General features: G+C 44.7%; 1 protein-coding gene across 1 annotated transcript; it reads right to left on the bottom strand.

Annotated features, from left to right (window-relative positions):
• Positions 1–178: 178 nt before the first annotated feature.
• On the bottom strand, positions 179–14371 carry ASB9 (ankyrin repeat and SOCS box containing 9). The gene is made up of 8 exons (XM_010152423.1): positions 14311–14371; positions 14026–14165; positions 8226–8305; positions 6947–7054; positions 5483–5633; positions 4812–4946; positions 3230–3421; positions 179–352 (listed from the first exon to the last, which is right to left on the bottom strand). Exons 2-8 carry the CDS (start codon positions 14117–14119, stop codon positions 228–230), a joined length of 885 nt encoding a protein of 294 aa, XP_010150725.1. The 5' UTR covers positions 14120–14165; positions 14311–14371; the 3' UTR covers positions 179–227.
• Between the last annotated feature and the right edge of the window lie 2598 nt (positions 14372–16969).

Genomic DNA, 16969 nt, shown 5'->3' with positions numbered 1-16969 from the left:
ACCATGCTACCATGCAGAATTGTTCCTTTCCAAATGATGGATTTTCTGGGGGTGGTGGCAGTGGGGACTGAGGGAGTTGGTCAGTCCTGTGCTTCTTGGACCCGGGGCTTTACTAGGGACCAGCAACTGTCATAAATTAACCTTGCAGGCTTTGGCAACACTGCAGATATAGAGTCCTCAACTAACCTTGCTGCGTTATTAAAGGCACCATTTTGAACACGAAAGGCTTAAACGTGGAGAAGAAAATGTTTCAGCTCTTCTGGGAGGAGAAGTCCCGTTATTTTTTGATGCTGCTTGTGTCCAAAGCACCTCCTGATGCACAGGCGGCACAACTGCATCAAGGACAGTGGCCCTGGAGAAAGAGATGGGGAAGAGGTTACACATCTAGCATTCTACGCTTACTTGGGGGACCTTATCCTTTTCACAAAGACGTAGATCCTGTGCAATGCTTTTAACTTCAGTGCCTGTCAATGTCCAGCCCCCTGACATGCCCAACAAATCTGTGCCCCGGTGGACAGCATGCAGGGGTGACGACCACGGAGGGTCATGGGGGTGTCTGTGGGTGAGCAGGTAAGAAGGGGAGGGGAGAGGGGAAGTAGCCAGTGCAGACGTGGGGGTTGGATGCTGGCAGTGGGGAGATAAAAAGAGGCACTGTAGAAAGCAAGAGGGACGTAAGTGATCTGGGAGGCTACCGCCCATGCCTGCCTGCTGGATGGGTAAGATAGCTGACCCAGGAGGCTCACACGTTCTGGCTGCTAGAGGAGTGAAGTGCAGCGGGAAGGAAACGGGGGTAAAAGTGCAGTGAGGTGGCAGTCTTAATCATCTTTTGAGCCTTCCCTCTTGCAAGACACCACTTTTCCAGCAGCTCTGCAAGGCTGAAGACCGCTGAACTTTTGGAAGGGCTGTGCCCTCCTGCCAGGAGTCAGCAGATGAGTTACCCTGTGCTTGGGTACAAGACAACATGGCAAGCCAATACAGGGCAAGCAAGACTGGCTATTGCAGTGTCACACTGCATGTGTTTGGCCACTCTGATCCTGCAGATAAATGCTCTGTCTGCAAACATCTCATTTAAACAGGCTTCCATTCAAAAGAGAAAAACAGAAGACTTATCAAAACACAAGCAGTGTCACTAGACTGAAAATATTTAGCAAGGGCAAGCATACTTCCAAAAACACAGTGCATTTTTGGATCATTAGCTAATTCTCCCGCCCACATACTGGACTCTCCCTGCAATGCAATCAGGGTAGGCGGTGGTCCAGCAGCATGGTGAAGCCCTGGGAGGGAAGACCACCACTGGTCGTAGACGTGCTCTGGGCTAGTCCTAGGGCAGCTCAGGAACTCTCACCAGCTCATCCCTGGTGGAAAAACACCTTCCCTCCAGCCTGCTCTGGCCATGGGTATAGGGCTGCTGCACCCTAGCATCTGCAGTGGGGGGGAGGGGAGAAGCCATGCATGGGAGTGGGACAGGAGAGCAGTAGCTCAGACACGCTGGTGCTGAGGGTCTGTGGGGCTGGTGGTGTGACTGATCCCTGCAGCTTATCGTGAAACCTCTGCATGACACCAGAGGGGTAATATTTGCACCGTCCTCCCGGGTTGAAGCCGTTCATCCGGACAACAAAGTTAGACATCAGCCACCCATCAGGCATGACCTTACTTGGGGAAGGGCGTGTTGGAGAACATGGGACAAACATCATTCTGCAGCAAAATGCCCTTCAGGCATTTATAGTTTCTGATGTGGATTGCTGAATTTCACTTAGAAAAGTTCGTTACAGCCTGAGCTGTCAGCTCAGCCCCAGCAGCGCTTCTCCAGCCGGCTCCGCAGGGTGTGCCTGACATTGCTTTTCTATCTCAAATAAGCAAGGCACAGGCAGTGCCGCGGCAGTCAGGAGCCCAACGCAGCAGGGGTTTGAGTTCAACAAGATGACTGCTCTGTGCACCACAGATCAGGCTGGGAAACCAAATATCCACTGCTCATGCATAAGATACACAGGCCAGTTGTTTTAATGCTGTTATTTTTGTGTTATTATTTCAAGCAGGGCCTGATTCATCACTTTATTATTCCAGTTTTACCTTGGTATAAATCTGTTCATGTCAACAGTCACGTCAACATGTAACTGGAATAATAGAGCCACGGACGACGCCATTAGTCACTTGTTTAAAATAATGAAAATCCAGATTATTTAGTAATGTGCATAGTTTACTGACTGAATGAGAACATCTAAAGAAGAACACAAGTACGTCAACAATTAGTCACAAGTGACCTTATTCAAATTTTCCTGAAGGTTGGTAAGATTTCTCTCCATATTTCATTACAGTATTCATAGTCAATAAAATAAGTTGGACCTGGAACTATTTCATTTACATGTACAAAATAAGCAATTTCTAAAGGTTAAGCCTACGGTTTGACACTGCTGGATTATGCAGCACAAAATTTTGGCCTTTAAACCCCCCCCTAGTTTATAAATTTATATACATATATATTCATTATATCATTCTTGTGCAATTTTCCTTAATCATCACAAAAAACCTAATACAGAGTCTTTAATTTTAAAGATACTTTTGCACCAACATAAGATCTTAAGAAACAAAAGTAAAGGGCAAAGAACTAGAAGATCAGTGCTTCAGTATACTTTTTTTCCCACTATCACACACATTAAAATTTTACTGGTTGCCATATTTCATTTATGCCTAGACCAGTATCTGGCATGCACCCGACTGCCAGCATACTGTAAACCCAAAGATCCAAGTCCTAATGCTCACCAGCTAGCCTCAACTCCCATCAGAGGTGATTTTCTGCCTGTGCTTGTCCGCACGCTCCAGATAACACTCCTGGGACTACTCCCATCTCAGACACAGGGAACTGAGACACTCCCATTGAGTTTAGTGTTTTAGTACCATTAATTCATAAAGAGCGTTTTTTCTTCTTTGTTCACCCAAAAATCTATTTTGCATTATACCGCAAGCTCCATACAATTGGTCCCCAGTGACATGGATTCACAACCCGGAGGTTGAAAGACAGGTTATTGTTACCACTATCACTGTTAGTGCACCACTATATTCTGATGCCAGAGGACATAGTGTCCATGCATCAGCGCATGGAGATAAAAGCTTGGTTATCCTCAGTGTTGTAGAGCTCGTAGCATGGAGTAGCATAGCCTTTTGCAGTATTTTGTATGTTTTTTCCCTAACGAATCCCGAGTGGACCAATAAAACAAGTGCTAAGGAGCACCTTCTTTCTGCAGAAACAGCTGGCTCACAGGGCTGCCGGGTGGGACTAGCTCCATTGGCCTCTTTCTCTCGGCCTTCTTCACCCCAATGTCCGCTCCAAAGTCAATCAGCAGCATCACCAGCTCTGCACTGCAATTCCTGGCGGCTGCATGCAGAGGGGAGTCCAGGCCTTTCCCGCTGTTCACATTTGCTCCTGCACGCAAAGAGTTAACAAAGAATAATGACAAAGAGTAATGACTACGCAGCAGCCTATTTCCATTTCCAGCAGCCTGTTTCCATTTCCTACACCAGTTGCTATTTCTCTGACTAACCCATAAATGCTGTTGCATCCACCCAGAGGTGGATTTCCTTACGTTCGGGCTTGGTAACAGTTTTCACACGCACAGTTCACACTGGTTGGGGAGTAACCTGGCTGTCACTAAGAAAATGATCCCAGAGGAACAGTGCATGAGGAATTCCTTCATACATAGTCCAGACCTGGGATACCTTGAGGCAGAACAAAGCTGTAGTTCCACCTACAGCCCACCTTCACTCTCCATTCCTATGCCCCATTCCTTTAAAATACATGCAGGGTTTCAACCTGCTCTGAACCAGTCTCAAGCCGAAGGGATTTTCAAATGCCAAATCACCTTTTGGGGAAAAAATATGAGGTTGTAAGAGTTTTGGAGACCCTTGGAAGAGGAGGATATAAGCAAGCACCCTCATGAGTGTTCCCCCATCCATTATTCTGTGCTAATTGCCCCTAAAACACAAGAAGGGTGAGCTGCAGAACCAATTCAAAACTATTTATAATGTTTTTATAGCACATATTCTCACACATAGGAGCCAGCAAAAAAAAAAAAAAAGGACAGGAAACAGAAAATAATAGCCAAACTTTTAATAATTAGATTACAAAATGCATTTGATTTCTTAAAAAAAAAAAATCACTGTGCTAAATATTGCATAAGGTTGTCTAAACGTGTCTTTATTTTTTTCAAAGTGGCTTTGTATGTCATCATTTTTGTACTAGCTTTTTGGCTACTTTAGATTATATAGCTTCTTTGGTTAGGAGAGATTCACTGCTGTAGATAAAAAATGGTCTTGTGTGATTATCTAAGTGTTTAGACATACAGCTAGGTTTGGTTAATTCTAAAAGTACAGTGCTGTACTGTACTGTACTGTAAACATTTTTCTGTGTTGCAAATGTTTCCAACTTTTTATGAACTCAGTGGGGATTAAAACATATTTGCAGAAATACTACGTAAAAATGGGCCAATTGTTGTTGTAAAGAGGGAAGAAAGAATGGATTTTTTTTTTCCCTGCCTTCTTTAAATAATTTCAGTATCACACACACCAACACTGGCAAGGATCCCCTGGCCATGTGAACTCCAGGATCACCCATCATTCTGTTAGGAGCTGTAAAGCTGAGTTCCGGGGTCAAGACCACCCTGGTAACCCTGCTACCCGAATAACCCAGGTCTGCCATTAAGAGTGAAACATCTCCAGGTCCCAGAGCAGGAACACCTCATCTCTGATGTAAAGAGAATCCAAAGGCAGATGCTGCAGGAAAACAAAAGTATACTATCCTTTATTTTTCTTTTTACCTGACTCAAGTAGCTTCTTGGCACAGTTCACTTGCTGGTTCTCACAAGCTACGTAAAGTGGAGTACCCAGATGCTTGATGTTGTGATCTATATTTACCCCATGTGACGCGAGGAATTCAACACATTGCACATGACCTTAAAAGGGATAAAGGAAGAGTCAACTCACAGAGGTCAGGCATTTTTACAGCAGATTCTCTATTGCAGCGGTGCAATTTGTCAGATATTCAATGTTTTGTCAAGAGGTGGTAGATACTTTCATCCACTCCAGTGTTTCCAACCTGGAAAACAGGAGCTGCAAAGCCACAGTTAGAAAAACAGGCACAAGCCCTTGCATTTTATCTGACTCATTTCAGATGTCGACCAAAGATGAACGAATCATGCTGTATTTCTCTCCACAGTTTTTGAAGATAGCCAGACGACTCCCTCAGGGGTTTGCGTTACAGACAACCGACTAGGACAATGCAACCCCTTCCAGGTATCACCACACGAACTCAGAGGCCCCGAGACCCCAGCAGAGCTGCCCTTGGTGAACACTGGGGTGGGAGGAGCTGCACCACTCGTGATGAGACCGACTAGGAAGGTATTTCACATGACCGAAATCAAGAAAGTTATCTTCTTTATCAACACGCTGCTAGTAACATGGAAAAGAGTGCTGGCACCCGTGGGGTTACCTCTCTTAGCAGCTTCATGGATGGGAGATGCCAAGTCACAGGGTGGGTGTAGGCTGGCTCCGTGCTGCAGCAATAAATTCAAGCAAGCCACACTGCCGCTGACACATGCACTGAACAATGGGGTGTGCCAGTCGACAGTAACTCCATTCACCTGCGGGGAAAATAACAACAATCAAGAGTTTTGTATGACTTCTGAGTATTTCAAAATAGATTAAAATTATCTAGTTTCTCAATAGAAAATAGGGTTCTTGGTACTTTATATCTAATTCCTTGCAAAAAAAACCTGCCTACTGCTTCTGAGGACTGCAAGGTTTTATTAAGAAGATGATTAAAAGATATTTTTAAAAATCACCCCCCCTAAGTCTCCCTTCCTGCAAATGAATGCCTAAGCAGTGCCACTCTGTGGTTTCTCAGGTGTTAACAAGTTACCAAGCTAAATGTGTGCCTGTTTCTCAGTTATCTTACCTGGACACACCAGCCCATTGCCCTGTCCTGAAATGGCCCATTTTTAAACGGAACTGTACTGCCTCCCCTTTTAAAAAACTTTTTAAACTGAAAGGTAATGTACATATAATCAAACAGTTATTTCCGTTATTTACTATTATTTTGACATTAGTTCAAAAAGTAGAAGCCACAAGACACACCCATTTCACCATCATATTTGCATGCTGTTCCATTTTCTTCCCCTTTTATCATCAATTGATCCTAACTTGCCTGGAGAAGAGGAGGCTCCGAGGAGACCTCATTGCAGCTTTCCAGTATCTGAAGGGGGCCTACAAGGGTCCTGGGAGAGGACTTTTTACAGGAGCCTGTAGTGATAGGACAAGGGGTAATGGGTATAAATTGAAATCAGGGAGGTTTAGATTAGATATCAGGAAGAAATTCTTCACAGAGCGGGTGGTGAGGCACTGGAACAGGTTGCCCAGAGAAGCTGTGGATGCCCCATCCCTGGATGTCTTCAAGGCCAGGCTGGATGTGGCTTTGAGCAACCTGGTCTAGTGCAAGGTGTCCCTGCCCATGGCAGGGGGGTTGGAACTAGCTGATCTTTAAGGTCCCTTCCAACCCTAACCATTCTATGATTCTATGATTCTAACAGTCCTACATCTCTACTTAAGACTCTGCATACTGACACCAATGGGATTAGTGTGTAAAGAAAATAAAACACACCCTTAATTGTTGCAGACATAAATCCTTTGCAAGTGGAACTTCCCCTTATTCTTTCAGTAAATGATGAGAACACTGCACTTTCATCTAAAGAACAACAGCAAATGTCGCTTATAGTTGTGCTTTTTGGATTGCTTTATCAAGAAACGCATTTTATAACATGTGTAACTTCAAGCTGAGCTAAGTGCAGAGTGTAAATCACAGTGATACACTGTCATAAAGCAGTACCTCACCTAGCATTAAAAAGCAATAGTATGGCATACTGACACTGGAAACAATGGTCTGTGCATCATCACTCACCTGAGCACCGTGTTTTAATAGGACACTGGCACAAGCAGCATGACCCCCTAGGCAGGCTTCATGGAGAGGAGACACCTGGTCTGCTGTAACCAGATTCACATCACTCCCCTGATGAATTAATAGAAAAAATCACTACAGACAACTACCAAAACCCCCATACAACCAAAAAAAACCCCAACCCATTCTATAATGACCTTTAAAGCTTTATGTAACCACACCTTCCTCAGCAGCCTGGAGCTGCTCATCTCAACAGGCAATCAGAGACGGGGCTGTGAGGCTTTGACTGGAGAGGATACTGGCACAGCGTACCAGAGGTCATGCCTGCTACCCACTGCTAATTGGTGCCGAAAGCTGTAGGCAATGCATTGTCCGATGGGACAATACAGACATCCTTTTAGGAACCCAACATAATTTTACTTCCACCACACCATGAATAACAAACTCTGAAATAAATAGATATTAGAAATTGCTGCTATTGTTCTTGGCAGGGCAGTGGCTCCTGCCTTTTTACATCACCACTCAAACATTCTGACATCCTGCCTGCTGAGAGCCTGCGGTTGTTTGACTGGATCGAATCCTGAAGTATTTTTGAGGCATTTTCTGGGCTCCAGTCAGAGCATGTCATGTTCTAAAAGAAAGCCAGCCCCTGCACTGGCAACCATTTTTTTGATTCTACAGGATCTTTTGTTTCTAGCAATCTTGGTGCTCCAGAAAGTTAAGCTGGAAGACTCTCCAACTTTCCAACAACTCTTCACTTTTGTCAATTCCTTTACAGACTAAATCCAAGAATTTTGAAGAAACAGAGCAACGAGGTTCAGAAATCAATTCTCCCTGGCCATGTTCTTCTGCAATAGGGGCATGAGCCCTGGATACTCTCAGGCACTTCAGAAATAGATGTGTGTGTGGCTGAATTGAAGCCTCAGCTGGAGCTTTGCATGGGTCTGGAGATGCCCCTCACCCAGGGCACCAAACGCTGCTCTCAGGTGTAGGAACTGCAGAAGAAATCCCTCAGCCACCCAGAGATCCCAGAGGCTGACATCCCATTGCCTGCACCAGAATTAAAGTATGACCCAGGATATTTCAATACAGCATCGGTTTAGTACATAGAGCTTGCGCTATGCAGGGAACTGCTTGTAGGAAAAAAACCTGTCAGAGGCAGATTTCGCTGTGTTCTGGTCAACGTGATCTGCTCATCCTGGAGGTTTCACTGTAACGCAGAGGCTGCATTCAGCAACCGAACAAAGCCAGCAGAGATCATAAGAACCCAGCAGAAGGGTACCTGTTTGATGAGTTTCTTCAGGGTAAGCAGGCGCCCGTGGATAGAGGCATCATGTAAAGGGGACCAGTCCGAAACAAAGTCTGTACAAAGAGAAAGACAGGGAAAAGGCTAACAGCTCTGTGGACTGTTTCATCGGTGTTTTCTACCTCAGCTGTGTGACCCCAGTAAAACTCTGTAATTTATTACATGAGCTGCCAAGCTTTCCTTGGAGCAGCTGCCAGGAGGGCGGGAGACAAGAGGACGGCTTCTCTCTAGGTGTGTTTTTAACTCATCCCATGTTGGCACTGAGCACCTGACCTCCCCTTTGAAAGATGAGAGAAGGATTTGCAGAATACCACCTTGCTCTGACTGAGCTCGTCCCTCACTTTGAATTATTTCCAGTGCTTTTGCTTTCACCAGTTCATTACACTTTACCAATTAGCTCATAAGGACTACTACGTTTTGAAGAGGGTACGGCTGCTCAGTCATTTACCCCTGCTCAGAGTTGGGCTAGGGTCAAAAATACCTAACAAGAGAAGGTATCAAAGTACAAGGAGATAAGTGGTGTTACCCCTTCATTTTGCCTCTCAGTTTTCAGTGTCTGGTGTTAGCCTGTGAAGCCGTGCATTTTAAGTAATTGAACTATAAATCTATAACAGACTTTTCAAGTACTTTAAGTAATTGGTTGTTGAAACTACAAAGTGAGGTGCAGCACATATGGAGGGAAGCTCAAAGGAAGGGTCTGCCTCAGCTTGCAGGGACAGAGAAGGGGACAGGATGGGGTGCACACTGCATGGCAGTGAGGACACTGGCCCAGCCTGTGAGTGTTGAAGTGGGTCACAGAGAAACTGTTCTTACTACTGTGATAAATGCGCTGATACTTTCAGTGTCAGTATAAAGCAAATGTATTCATATTTGCTCTTATAAGGTCTTATGTGAAAGATTGACTTCAGGTCACCTTGCCAGGTGCTAAAAAAATACCACATGCTAAAAATAATTACTGGAAATCAGTCAGCATAGCTCCAGCTGGATCAAGGAGGTATGGGAGGGAACCTTTAGGGTTAGACTTGGTACCAAACCTGTCAAGTCATGTAGAGTGCTTTTCCGAATTATGTTTTTGCCGCACAAGCATTATTTGATGCATTTTATGAGAAATGCGTATCTTTCCTCAATTACACTGCGTAACAAAGGGCTGCTGTTTATTTTAATATAGTGAAACAAAGTAGCTTGGTGCTGAGGACCATAAAAATATTAATTAACAGGGATCTTCAATATTACAGATTTTATTGCTCAGAGCCAGCCCCTGGGAGACATTAACCTCCTTCAGTCTTCGTCATTTCAAAACCCAGTGTCTGGTCTACCTCAATGGTCCAGGTTTCCCCTGGGAAGAAAAGGAAACATCCCCGAGGGCATTTCACCCAGATTCCTTTAGAAACACATTTTGATGCTCTCTGAAGATGTCCCACTCTCCTTCTACTAGCTACAGAAAAAACCCCAATGACCAATTGGACGAGTGGGTGAGGTTTTACAGGGACTATACCAGATCACATGCACAGAATAGGATGTTTAACAGTAAGAAGTCCTCCTCTGCCTGCATAACTATGTTAAGTAAGGTGTAACTTTTTCCTGGCACAGTGGCCACAAAAGGTCTGATATAGATTCATAGTTCTTCTTGTGAGACTCAACTGTGCAATACATTTGTCTAGAGTTGTTCATATAGGCAAAAGGATATTTCTGCTACTACTACAATACACCATTTTTGAGCCATTTCACGTCCATCACAATGCTTGTCTGCATAGCACAGTTTTGCAAATATGTACATATTGCATATTACTGTCTCTGAACAATAGCTCATTAATGGACTAAAGTAGAGTGAATTTTAGCATTTCCCTTCTTGGATACCAAAAACGTGGGTCTCTGTAACAAGAAGCTAGTCAAATTGGTAGTAGTCACACACACATCACAAGAGGAAACCGAAGTGGTCCCTGTAACTGATAGTTCTTATTTGAATATAGCAATTTTAGAAAGTCTAGCGGCATAATAAAGACTTCACCTTCTCTTTTTTTTTTCCCTAACAGTGCTCTCACATGTTCCTGACTCATGCTGGAAATAACATCCAGGTGGGTTTTAAGCCTGAAGGGGGTGAGATATGGGCCGAACAAGGTCCTTAGGAACAGGGGTCTCATTAGGAATGATTGGACAAGTCTTGTATTACTTACACTATAAAAGTCAGTGGGAAATAAATGAGAAACTGAGAAGCAACTCAGACTTCACAGACACAGAAAGATGCATCAACTCACATGTGATTCATATTTGGGAGAAACCTCAGAATAAGATGGACAAAGGATGGAGTAGATGTAACCCCAGTACAGCTTTATGGGCTGTACCGAGTGCCTGAAACGAAAAGAGGAGTGAACTCGGGAAATCTGGTTAATGTACGTCAATTTGGTTTTAAAAAAATTGTATTCTTTATTATTGACATCGTTTGAGCTCTGCCCACCTCCTTCTATGTTTCATAGGCCTTGTCCCACAATAAACGCAAGTTCCAGAAAGTTCACAAACATCCTCTGGCAAATGGACAGCCATTTCCAGAAGCTGTGGTTCTGGTCTCATAAGGATAGCCGAACTATGATACAGTTATTAAAGTACGGTATTATTTAGAGTTTCATTAGGAAAACTGCCTTTTCTCAAGCATGCACTGAATGGATAAATTCTGCACGTGGATGTGCAGGCTAAAGTAGGTTTGCTTTAAGTGATGTGTGGATGTGTGTCAAATTATGCTTATCTGACCATGCTGTTGTTTTTGCTGATCACACCTGTCTTGCCATTGGTTGTGTATCCAGGCTCTGTAAAAAGCTTTTGATTTTCCCATTTAGAAAACAATGTCATTGCTCAATCTGCATGAGCTGCAAGGGAAGCATGTTTATAGTACCTCTAAAAATCTAGACTGAGCAACAAGTTTTCTGAGTTGCAGCTTGATCTTTTTTTAGCCACACAAATACAGGTGGGGTTTTATTCAAATGACTAAGTTGTTATATCATCATATCAGCTTTTTGGTGACAAAGAGGGAGTTGCACGGTCATGCCATCACATCCACGTGCAGAATTTATCCATTCAGTTCATGCTTGTGAAAGGGCAGGTTTCCTACTGATACTCTAAAAAAAGAGCCAGACCAGACCATAGTTATCTATGGACTGTCCATTAGCTTACAATTTTGACAAGTCTTGCAACAAATTAAAAGACTGACCACATAAGCATCAAAAATAAATGTCAATGGAAAATAGAGTTATGCATGAACGTGTTGTAATTCAGGTGGGAATTCTGTACTGAGAGGAATCGAGGCTTTTATCCTAAATGGAAGTGGAGGCCTGCAGTAGCTTCACACCAGCCCTGGATACGTTGGGAAGAGGGGGTTTAAAGGCCTATGTGATGACTAATTGCTGTGGCATACTTCCAAATCTGCTGCCATGAACAGCATGGCCCCAAGCTGCTGTCTCTCCTGCCCTACCTCCATCTGCAGCAAACATCTCCACCCTGAAACAACACTGGGGAGGCATTCTCCCTGCAGGGGAAAGCAAATTTCCCCAGTTCCTGCACCCAGGCATCACTCTCCCGCAAACCACAAAGCCTCTATTATTTTGTGCGTCCTCCAGGCTCAAGCTCATGTTTCTTGCCTGGAGAAGGAGGGAGGATGCAGTGGTTGGTGGGGTCTCACCACTCCCTCCCCTTCTGCTCAGCACAGAGGGTGCACCATCAGTAATATAAATTATCAGTATTTTTACCATACACAGGCTTTAGACTAAAGTCTAATCAAATGCCAGAGCTAACTGGCCATGGACTAAAATCCTGAAATCGTGACTTTTGGGAAAGTCCTCAAAACACTTTGCCCACCAGAGCTGCCTGTGAAGGAGCAAGGCTGCTGTATGTGGGTGGCACAACTGTGTTCACTGTACATACCACTACAGGAAAAAGGATTTTTGATGGCCAAAAATACCCACAACTGATCTTTCACAGAGGAACAAGACCATTTATCCAAATTTCAAATTTACCCACACCTTAGCCCACAGGCAAGCTGAGTCAGGCCTCAATAGCTTCAGCCTCGAGACATCCAAAACCCACAGGTTTTCAGTGGCATCGGGTCACCTACCTCCCCTTTCACTGCTGAAAATCCCAGCCAGCCCAGAGGTTACGTGAAACCTAGGGACCTTAAAGGTCATCTAGTTCCAATCCCCCTGCCATGGGGGGACATACTTGATTGCACTGCCTTCACACGGGCACGTGAAGGCTGGCAGGGTGGTATATACAAAGGGAGCCTTATAGCAACAACCACACAAACATACAAACCCTGACTGCTCCCTGTGGACAACAAAGCATTCACAGGATCTTTCTAGAAGAGCACTCATTTTGTGGTGATGGCTGAAAGTACCTTTTTCCAGCCTCTGACCGTGTTTAGGGTGTTGCACACTCTGCGCCTGTCCCCAGGATTCTTTCCTTCTGCGGTGGTCACACACGGTGCAATTCACAAGGGGCTTTGAAATCTTTTAAGCAGAGGTATCCTCTTGCATACATATTTGTATATTTTTCATATCCTAAGGCTTTCCCCTAAAGCTTGTGATATATGTGGCCTGAGCCAAATACATTCCTTCTGTAAGTCACCAGCAGAGCTTATTGACTTTGCTGAGGAACAGGCAGACACGAGAGGAATTGACTGAACCCTGATTTTCAAAAGATCTGTGTGCAGCAGTGCAATCTGTGGCCTCCCTTCTTTCCAGCATTCATTTTTCTGGAGCTCATCTCCAGTGTGGACCTGGTTCGATTCATGCTGTTAATAACATCGCTGTCCCTTCCCTCTCACCCCAGGCTCAGGACATACATACGTGACACACGAGGCACAAAACACAGCAGACACACGATTATCTTTGCATTGTGGTTTTAGGGTCTTAATTTTCTATTTGGTATGAATAGAAGCATCCTGAACAGCCCAGGAAAGGAGTGAGAACAGTGTAAAGTCAAATAATCTTAATTTACCTCATTCCCTCTGCACTTGCCATGAGCTTTCCAGAAAACAGAGCTGCAGGGAACATGTCCAGCTAAACTTTAATGTGAAATTAAATTACTTGTCTTTTGTCACCATGTCATATTTTCAATGGCTCTGGTCCAGACAACAGGGCAATGATCAGAGTGAGGCCATTTGTCTAAATAACTGTTCACCAGTGACCACAACAGCATTGGCCACAACTGACCACAATGACCTGGGAATCCACCGGGGCTGGTGGCTCAGCCTGGGCAAGAACACTTGGGTCCCAATATCTGAGAGAAAAAGGAAAAGGAAAAAGGTTAAAGAATAAAGGAAAAAAAGAGAAAAATAAAAAGAAAGATAAATGAAAGAAGAAAAAGAAAGGAGAAAGGAAAAGAGGAAAGGAAGGAGGAAGGAAATGAAAAGAAAAAGAAAAGAGGAACTGAGCCAGTGCTGAGCTTCCAGCTGGCACTAATCTAAGTTAAACACGCCACATTGCAACTTCTTTTTCAGCGTGCTATGGTTCAAGCACTGCATTTATTTCTGCTTGTACAAACTGTGGTACAGAATCAGACACTCTTTGCTGTGATTCATCAAATAAAACAACCAAAAATTCGGTTTCAAATAGGGACAGCTTATTAAAATCCCTTCTGGAGTGCAAGGGCAGGGGGACGTTGCGTGTGACTGGCTGCAGACCTGCCCTGGCAGCAGGACCTCGGGAGCAGCACACACTGTAGCCTGACCCTGCCCTTTGCCACCGCTGGAAGAGGCAGAGGCTCGTGCTGAGGCAGGAGCCTTACTTACCCCTCATCAGTGGGTTTGATAGAGACGTTGCAGACGCCTGGCCTCCGGCTCCTTGTGATTTGCTGGCGTTTTGATTTGCTCCCTCATCATCCATCTCAGCCCTGTCTGTCCAATTTCTGCTTTTTCACTTCACGGTCAGTCTTGAGAGTTCAAATTCCATCGTCCCCGGCGAGCCCCTGGCAGTGGGAGTGATCTGTTAAGCAGACTCTGCGCGCATGAGTCGAGCAGACCTTGGAGCAGAGCGGGACGTGGTGCCGGCAGCACTTTGTGCAGAAACTCGAGTACCTGGGTTGGGATTTAACGAAACAGCTCCCTGGCTGCCCTGGGAGGCAGCCAACGATCCGGCGAAGCGAGAGATGTGCCTGATGTCACATCCTTTCCAACGCAGCGCCCAATCGGGGCGCCCGCCATCCGTTTTTATCAGGAAGGAAATTCTTAGTTTGCCAAAAAAACAAGACAGAAAGAGCCAGTTCAACAAGTTGAGCAAACTCTGCCTGCAGGGATTTGCAAAGAAAACCCGCGGAGACATGAGCACGCGTGGATCTGCCCCGCTCCCGAGCAAGTTGTAGGCAGGCAACTTTGCGGCGTGACTTCCCAGACACTGTGCAAAACCACCCCTCTTATCTGCCCAGCCCTGACGGTGTGCAAGAAACGGGGAGCCAAGCGCCTGCTGCGCAGCAGTGGTCAACACGTAGCCTGCGGATATTGAAACCACATGTCCGGGGAGCCGCGCTTTCCACTGGAAGACCTGTGTTATCTCCACGGCGTGGAAATTGCATCGCTTGCATGGGCTCATTTCCTTCCCCCACCCCGGTTCAACCAATTTCACTGAGTCACAGTCACACCAGGGGTTTTGCATCTGAGCAGTGCCCTTTTATTTTCAAGCAATTTCTCAGTCTAAAACAAACATCACAAACACTCCAGTGAACAAATAGTAATGTTTTTTTCAGGAGGACCTCCGCCTCATTTCTCTGGGTCTGTCTGGAAAGTTCTGTTCTCATAGATCATCTCCATTTGCACTTTTTTCTTTCTCAAATCAGTATAATTTACAAGCATAAAATTCTTTTCTGCCCCTCAATGTTTAGTCATTTGTGTACAAGTGTAAGTAGGCAGAACTCCCACGTAAAAGTCTAAGCCCTGTAAATAAAAATTAAGTTTGGGGTTTTTTTCCAATTTGTCAGTTAGAGCAGAATTTGCATTTGTGTATTTGGAGATACAAAGTTGCTAATCCTGGGCTAATTCTGATCCTAACTCAGCTGAGCCTAAGCAACTGGGTTTCATTTTTATTCCGATCTGTAACACATGCAGGAGATCTGGAGTCATATTTAGGGTTTTTTTTGCTCGTATCTTAAAAAAAAAACCAAAAACCAGTTATGCTAAAAGATACACAGAGCGGTTGAATGTCACCCACAAACCCCACGAGCAAAGAATCTGTGAAAGCAAGCTGGGTACACCTGGCACAACTGCTGATGAAATACAGACGAGGACAGGGCTTGCCCCTTCCAGGACTGTCCCTGATGAGCACCCTCCTGGTTCCTGGGTTTGGCCTCACATGCTGGATGCAAGCTGACACTTTGGCCTGACTGGAAATTGCATTTGTGTTTTAGCCATTGAAATTACAGCATTAAAAATGTTGCGGGAAAAAATGTGTAGAGAAGTGGTATGAATATTGAGTTTGATGATTAACGTGTAAAACGAGGACTGGGGAAACAATTTTTCACCCTTAATATTGCCTAAATTTAGTTGCTAGGTTGCCAAATCTTACATATTGTATCTTTAGCAGTATTAGCACACATGTCAGCAATTCCACCACTAAAACGTATCTACATATGTATCTAAATATGCAATGATAGGGTTTATAAGTGAAGAAGTAGTAGCTAAGAGCTTTAAATTCAGCCACAGTAAGAAGGAGCCTACAAGACTGAAGTGCCTTAGTCCCTAGTCATCCATGGCTAGTCCCTAGTCATCCATGGATAGGGAGACCTTGGTCCTTTGACGGAGAGACCTGCTCACCGATAGGGTAATTGTTTGGACAGCCTGGTATTAGCTGCACGTATTTTGGCCATGTTGCAGTACATAAACCTCTGCCTTGACAGATGAACCTGCCTTGACAGATAAACCTCTGCCTCTGCCTTGACAGATAAACCTCTGCCTTGACAGATGAACTGTAGCCTGGGCTTTCTGGAGACCAATAAGGTCACACAGGTCACACAGTTAGGTTAACTGTGCCAATGACATTGGAGCCCTCCCCATGGGGGCGGACATTCCTGCCCTCCACCACCCTTTCTGAAAGGGGGACTTCTGAGATCCCCACAGCAAATTGGTAGCCCACAGGCATACTTTATCCTGGGCTGTTGGTGCCCTGGTCCTCCTGTATTTGTGTCTCACAGAGTAAATAGACATAGGGTTCACAAAGGAGTTTCTGGTTTGACCACACATCTTCTGACAGCACTGGAGAGGCAAACACCTGGGTGAAGCCACAAATGCAGGATCCAGGTGTCAACATCCATTCCTCAGAACTGGGGTTCCTGTCAGGGCTACAGGACTACACTCCTTAATTTCACTCTTTGGGTATGATTTGTCCTTTGGATCTAGTTATTCCCAAATAACTAGACACCTGTCCCGTGGCCTGGCCCTGAAGTCAGAGCTTCTTCAGTTCCTGTGATGACTCCCCTTTCTTTGTTCCAGCATGGAAATGCGTTACCTTACAAAACCCTACCTGTCTGCTAACAAACAGGGGAAAAGTGACCCCTATGTGGGATGTAGCCATCCCACTTCTTGGTGCAAGTAAAATTTCTTCAGGTGTCAGCAACAATTCTACCTAAAATAAGGCACTCAGCTGGCAGGTGTATGAGGTAAGAAGACAGTGAGGCTAATAGCTTCAAATCTACAAGAAGTTCATAAAATTAAACAAATCTACACCCAAAGTCTTCAAACAAGTATA

Source organism: Eurypyga helias, unplaced genomic scaffold, assembly GCF_000690775.1.
Source record: "Eurypyga helias isolate BGI_N326 unplaced genomic scaffold, ASM69077v1 scaffold29785, whole genome shotgun sequence".
In the NCBI taxonomy this organism is placed as follows: domain Eukaryota; kingdom Metazoa; phylum Chordata; class Aves; order Eurypygiformes; family Eurypygidae; genus Eurypyga; species Eurypyga helias.
The sequence above is the reverse complement of the archived record's forward strand: the minus strand, read 5'-3'. Positions and strand labels throughout refer to the sequence as shown.